We start from the raw sequence: 6,998 nt of genomic DNA, 5'->3' as shown, positions 1-6,998 counted from the left end.
AGCGTAGAGACAGACACAGGGCGCGGGGGAGGGTGTGTGTGTGTGTGTGTGTGTGTGTGTGTGTGTGTGTGTGTGTGTGTGATATGTGTTGACTTTAGTTGTTCTATATCATTTTCATCAGGTCACTGCTTACACTTCCTTGTTTTTACTTCCCAGGAGAGAGAGAGAGGGAGAGAGGGCAAGTGAGCGAGGTAGACAGAGAGAGAGAGGGAGAAAGAGAGAGGGAGCGAGGGTAAGTGAGCGAGGTAGACAGTGAGAGAGAGAGAGAGAGAGGGCAAGTGAGCAAGGTAGACAGTGAGAGAGAGAGAGAGAGAGAGAGAGAGGGAGAGAGACACTGGGTGCCAGTGAACGAGGCAGGAAGCAGCCTGCAGCCTGGGAGTGGTCACATGTATAAAAGCTGACTTGTCTTCCTTCTTTCTGCATTCGACTTGTCTCTCTCTCCTCTTCCTCGTACCCAAGACTCTACCTGCACAGGTAAGCTGACGTGGCCTCGCTGAGTTATTGGCTGGTGATTGGGTCATTGATCTGGTTTCTGTTCAGGCCTTTGACTGTTTGCTGCTGACTCAGACACATGTTGTGTGGTGGTTGTTGGTCAGAGTCGGTGTGACAGCAAGTGTGTATGTGTTACTCATCTGTGTGTGTGTGTGTGTGCGTGCATACTGGTGATTGATCAGGATGTCGTGGAAGCCATACGTTGACAACTTGATGGCGCCTGACCAGAGTGGGAACCGCGTGGTGGCTCAGGCGGCCATCTGTGGGTGCTTGCCGGGGCAAGAGGCTGTGTGGGCCTCCTCAGAAGGCTTCGCCTGCATCTTGGTAAGAACACACACATGAACACACACACTAACACACAGACAAACTCCCCAAAACTTTGCTTTTTGCTCTTCAGACAGTTTGAACCAAAAACCAAAGAACCACTGTGAACCTTCATGTGTTTGTTGTGCAATGTGTATTTGTCAGCATTGCAGCAACGTTGTGTGTCACTGTCAGTGTTTTATCCACAAAAACTCTGGCGAGATGTTTCCACTTCCTCCTTTAGAAAAGTTTGTTTTAAAATCAGGTGAAGGAATTAGGTTTTGATCCTTATTATAAACCATTTATTTAGTTTACGTTGTTGTGCAGACTCTTGGCTTTAAAACAAATCATTTAAGATCAAAAACAAGCAGTGATGCTGAAAATCCACATGACAGCAGCAGCTGACCTCACTCCCACGGCCGTCACCCCACTGGCCCGTTTTCACAGACTGGAACAAAACATTTGTTTGGTTTTACAGCAGGTTTAAAAGGATTTATTCTTATTGTCATTTTTTTGTCTTGTTGAGTTTTGGGCGTGTTCACTTTGTCGCTCAGCTGGTTCCTGCTCTGTCGGTGCAGGCGGGTGGAGCTGCAGGCGGTGCGGCTCTGCATCGAGCTGCTGCTCTGCAAAAAGAACAATGTTTTGTTAAAACACGACAGCTATGTGAAATTTGTCTTGTTTCACATTTGTAGACAGGTCTCAGACCAGCGAGGCGGTGACTTGGTGGGAGAGGCCCTCAGCGTGAGCTCTAGTCCTTCTGCTACTCGTTACCTCGCTGGGGTGGATTGTGTTTCCACTGGGAGCATTTTAAAAGTGACAGGGGCCTGAAAACGTTCATCCTCATGTTTGTATGACTCAGTTTTCTACTTTACAGTGGTTTATTCCTTTTGGGGACTTGGGTCAAAACAGGCCTTCAGTCCCAGACCCCGGCCGGGGGAGCTGCAGTGTTTCTTAGCTGACGGAACAAAAACACAAGTTAACGTGGTTTTTTGTCGTGTTTCCAGCTCAGACCTGGAATCAATACACTTTCCCTGTGAGAGTTTGTTGAGAAGCAGCAGTTGCACTCAGTTTCCGGGTGTTTCTGTGGTTTCCGGGCTGCAGCCCGAGCAACGCTCTAACTGCCTTATAAGGACATGATGTCAAAAAGAGCGGCAAATTCAGGAAGTAGAGGCGATCACTTCTCATTTCTCTCTCAGGCTGTGGTGAGGGCGAGAGGCTCAGAGATGCTGCTGCACTGACACAGTGCAACGTGTTTGTGAGGGAGACACACACACCTGCAGTTTGTTTGTTTGTAGCCACAGGGTTTTTAACCTTCAGCCATTTGGCCACACACACACACACATAATGTGTGTGAGGGCGTGTGTGTTAAGTCACACTCATGGTGAACAGGCTACCTAAAGATCTTCTCTCTGATTGGCTGGCTGGTTTCAGGAAGTGGCTTTGTCTCTGCAGGCAGCAGTGTGTTCGTGTCTCGTCTTGTCCTCCACACATTCTTCTTGGCTTGTCTCTCGTGTCTTCTGCAGCTCAGTTCAGCTGCTGTTTGAAAGTGTGGCCTGCTGATCGATCGGTGGTATTGACGATACTGTCAGTCAAAGTCAATGAGCCACCTCCATGTAACGTGTACGTGTACACAGCTGAACTGTCTGATGTCACATCAGGACGGTGACAGACATGACCTGAAACAAGGGGACTGTAACATGTTTACTCAAGTACTTCAGGTACTAATACTTTGAGTATTTTCTTTTCCTGCTACTTTATACTTCTGCTCCAGGACTTTTCATACAGACTGATTATCTTTTCTACTCCACTACATTTATCTTACAGCTTATTTTACCAATTAAGATGTATGCATAAAGCATACTTTATTATGACTTAAACTACCAACAGTAAATACAAGTAGAGCTGAAATGACTGAGTCAATCAGCCTGATTGATAGAAAATCAATTGTGTGTATGTAAAAATACCAAACCTTCCAGTGTTCCAGCTTCTCAAACATGAGGATTTGCTGCTTTTCCTTTTAATCGTTTTAAGTTATTGGACGTCATTCTGAGGTTCGGACTCACTACTTCCTGATTTCTTACAAATCAAGTCAAGAAAACAATCAGCAAATGATTCCTTAATAAATTAATCATCACATGCAGAGAGTTAAATGTGCTCGGCCTCAGTGAAACATGTTCACACGTTAATGCATCTCCAGTAATTGTCTAATCACATAATGTGTAAAACTACAGCAGCCACAGGAAGTGTGTTCATACTTCACCTACGCTTCTGATTACACTCGCCTGCGTTTACTTAAGATTTTAAATGCAGGACTTTTACTTATAGTTCAGTTTGGACCGAACCGACCGTTCACCTGCTTTGCACATCAACACTTCAACTGATTTTCACTTTTCACACGCTGCCACTGCTCACAGACTAACTGCTAATGATCTACGTGCACACTTCCTGCTCTTCTGTGCTCCTCCTTTCATCGTTTTTTTGTCTCTTCCTCTGGATGATGGTTAGCTCTCCACAGCCAGTCACTGATGCTTCATTCGCTGTTGGTGCTGGTGAAGCTACCTACAGTGCACACATGTCAACATCCTTTGGTGATTTGGCTGAAAGTTTGTCATTTCAGCTCCATTCATGACTCAGTGACTTCAACTGCCTTCCTCTTCCTCTTCAGTGTTTACGTACTCATGCCTTCAGGGTTTAAAATTGAAGCAGAAGTTATAATTACGCCTCACGTCCTTTCAGTGCTTCAGCTTGAGCTGACACTTCAGCTCCCTCAACATTTCTCATGCAAACAATCAGCATCACATCAGGATCTGTTCACAAGCAGCTGTGTCCGACACACCTGGCCAATAAAGCAGATTCTGATTCTGATCTGATACTAAATCCATGTGTACATCATCTAACAAAGGGAGTCAGATAATAACCTGACCCCAAAGATGCACCGTGTCCAGTAAAAGCAGAGGATCCTCACATTTTACAAGCTGTAGCCAGAGAGTGGCTGAGATTTCAGCTTGAAGGACTGAAATGACTTGTCAAAGGAGCTGCTAATTATTTGTCTGTCTACAGCTCTGACGCCACATGTTGTACAGGACACCACAGTGAGTCAGCAGTGAAACAACACTGAGTCAAACCAGTCAAACCAGTTTAATATAATTGGTGGAAACATGCAGAAAGCACAGCCTGAAACTGAGCAGCCACCTCCCGACACATGCAGCCCACATGTTCACCCTGACATGTGCAGTACAATCACAAACAAGGTTTTTATCTGTGGAAACTGGACCTGAGCTCAAGTTGAACTGGACACGGACCCTTATCAGAGTGAGGGCTTTTAGTTACAGGACCTGTGTTGAGCTGTAGTTACTGTTAATGAATGCAAACTCAACATTTCCTCTGCTGGTTTCACATTAAGTGAGGAGCTGTGGCCGCTTTCCAGCAAATAGACAGCTGGCTGTGTTTTGGGGAAACATGGAGGCTTTAGCACATGTGAAAGTCAGTGTTCAATAATTCCTTCTCATTGGCTGATTAAGCATTAATGTTCTTCTGTCTCGGGACTTAAAACTGATGTTGTCCACTACTTTTGTGCAAAGTTGGTGGAATGACCTGTGTGGTTGAAAGAAAATGGTCACCAACACCATATTTTATCATTCATTAAATCAAATAATCGGTATAGAATACAACTGATCACCTTTTGTGAAAGAGTCTGTAGCAGTCACAGAAAGAAGCTGTAGTGGTGGGTAGCTCATGGTCTTCAGCTGGTTTATGCATCAGGCCAGATGTGATAATAACCCTCTACCTGCCCGTCTCTCCCACAGGAGGCTGAAATTAAGAGGCTGGCTGGGGACAGGAAGGACTTCGGCCAGTGTGGCCCTACGATTGCCAACAGAAAGTGCAGGTTGATCCGAGACAACCTGAGCACTGAAGGTTTGTACACCATGGACTTAAAGACTGGGGCGGACGCTGAAGGCAACACCTACAATGTATGTGTCGGCAGGTCCAACCAAGGTAAGCACACACTTTCTGACAGAAACAATTCAAGATAAATATTCCCCAAAAGGCTCCAGGTTCAGTGGAAAGACTTGTCGGACCACTGCGACCTACAGAGTGACTGTTGTTGAAGGTGTTAGCTAGTTTTCTGTAGCTCTAGAAGAAGGTAAACAGTAACGAAGCTCACAACTCACCAGCCCCAGGAAAATTAGTAAACCTCTGAATAACAACAACAAAATCACAGAAAACTGTCGACACTGTTAAAAAAAAGTTATGATCTTAAAAGAAACTAACTGACTTGTACCAAGTTAAAGTTGTTTTCACATACAACTTCCAGTTAATACACTTTGTATAGAGAATGTGAAGGTACGTCACACCGTGGGGAATGTTGGGTCAGGGGCGCCATTTTGGGAGATACACTCTGTGTCTACCTGTGTACATCCTTGTTTTGTTTGGTTAAAACATTGGTTAAATCGTTTAGGTCTCACTTTACCAACTGTGGTAATTCCAAGTGTATAACTCAGCTGAAAATGACACCCCCCCATCCCAACTTTCAACACAGCGTGACCTGCCTTCACATTATACCAGTCACCCTTTTAAAGATCTGTTCTATGACTATAATTTTTGGAAATGAAGTAGCAGCTTGTGATGCTGCAGGGACTTTCTGTCAGAGCTGGAAAATATATAAAACTATTGTAGTTTGTTTTACTTTGAATATGGCCAGTTTGTGTGTTTTGTGTGTGTGCTAACACATTAAACCGAGACGTGAACAGGGTAAACATTACTCCTGCTAAACATCAGTGTGTTAGCGTTTGGCTCACAGAGCTGCTGCTAGCATGGCTTTAGACACTGTTCATAAATTCACTGTTCATTAATTTAACTTGGGTTTTCCTGTCTCCCCAGTTATAGCCATCATCATGGGCACAAAAGATGCCAATGGGGGGCAACTTTCCGAAAAGATGAACAAACTTGTTGTCTACCTGAGGGCCGCCGGCATGTAACTCAAGATGGCCATAAAACAAGATGGCTGCCACACCTTACCTAGCTCAACTCAAGAAAACAGCCGCTGTTCTTAGCATCTTTAGTTTTATATTATCTTGACCTTCCAGGCATATTTCTCTGTCATCAACGATGTGTTTAAAGTTTTATTCTATGTAATGAAAGTGAACATGCACATGTGGCATGTACTGTATGTTAGAGCGTGCTCACAGCTGACCTATAGACTGTATTTAAAAATATAGACAACCTGAGGCTCCCAGAAGTGAAGCCACTGCGAGTCACCCCCTGGTGGCTGGTAGCAGTATATGTCATAAACCCTGCCTCCTCCATGTATGAACACAAGCCAAACTAAAAACTCAAGGTACAAATCTAATAATATTTTCCCAGAGTTGATTTCTGTGGTTTTGGGTAGATATTATCAAAGGGATTGTGCACAAGTGGGCTTTGTTCTGGTAAGTTTGTTTTAATAAGTTATTTGATGATATAAAAAGGGTGTATTCCAACTGACTGACAGCTTTGATTAGCAGGTTGACACCTTAGCTCCACCTCTGGTCACTACTGCGCAGAATGGTTGCAGAATGCATCACAAAAGCAAGATGGCTGCCCCTGTAATGGCGATTTACTGGCTTCACTTCTGCACAGCGGCAGGAAGTGGTGACACATCATCCATTTTTATATACGGTCTGTGGTCTGACTGCGCATGGTGGTGTTGTTGTTTAAAGTAGCGAGCCAGTGTAACATCTGGACAGTGGGCAGAGAGCCAGTGTAACATCTGGACAGTGGGCAGAGAGCCAGTGTAACATCTGGACAATGGGCAGAGAGCCAGTGTAACATCTGGACAGCGGGGTGAACCTGCATCCAGTCACAACCCTGTAAAGACAAGTCACACACCTGAAAAATAAAAAGACCAGCATGTTACAACACTCTTGAGCGCTTGTATCTTTTAGTAAAACACCATTAACGAACAGCTACTGTCATTTGTACTGCACTTACTACTGCTGCTACTAATATTATTAGCATGAGTAATTATATACTGATGACATCAGTGATGTGCGGTGAGGTTGACAGCTGGTGAGGCTCCCGTGGTCTGAAGCAAACCTTTCAGCTCCAGCGTTGGTCTTCCTTTAGTTATTACCTCTTGTTTTGATTGAAAGTCCAGATTTGCAAATTTTCTCAGCTTGGAAATGTAATCTTCCATTTTGATAAGGCGGATTGTAAAGGAAATA

At 44.4% G+C, this 6,998-nt stretch overlaps 1 protein-coding gene across 1 annotated transcript; it reads left to right on the top strand.

The window, feature by feature from the left end:
* Positions 1–372: 372 nt before the first annotated feature.
* LOC109952428 (profilin-2-like) lies at positions 373–6,971 on the top strand. Its single transcript, XM_020587498.1, has 4 exons — positions 373–474; positions 675–816; positions 4,602–4,791; positions 5,677–6,971. Exons 2-4 carry the CDS (start codon positions 676–678, stop codon positions 5,772–5,774), a joined length of 429 nt encoding a protein of 142 aa, XP_020443154.1. The 5' UTR covers positions 373–474; position 675; the 3' UTR covers positions 5,775–6,971.
* The last annotated feature ends 27 nt before the right edge of the window (positions 6,972–6,998 follow it).

Source organism: Monopterus albus, unplaced genomic scaffold (assembly GCF_001952655.1).
Source record: "Monopterus albus unplaced genomic scaffold, M_albus_1.0 scaffold460.1, whole genome shotgun sequence".
In the NCBI taxonomy this organism is placed as follows: Eukaryota; Metazoa; Chordata; class Actinopteri; order Synbranchiformes; family Synbranchidae; genus Monopterus; species Monopterus albus.
This window is presented reverse-complemented; position numbering and strand designations above follow the sequence as displayed.

Excerpts from the sequence above, each read along its gene's own strand:
- LOC109952428 (XM_020587498.1), top strand. The coding sequence starts at position 676 with ATGTCGTGGAAGCCATACGTTGACAACTTGATGGCGCCTGACCAGAGT. Across the intron at positions 817-4,601 it reads AAGGCTTCGCCTGCATCTTG|GAGGCTGAAATTAAGAGGCT; the intron begins GTAAGAACACAC and ends TCTCTCCCACAG. Across the intron at positions 4,792-5,676 it reads TGTCGGCAGGTCCAACCAAG|TTATAGCCATCATCATGGGC; the intron begins GTAAGCACACAC and ends CTGTCTCCCCAG.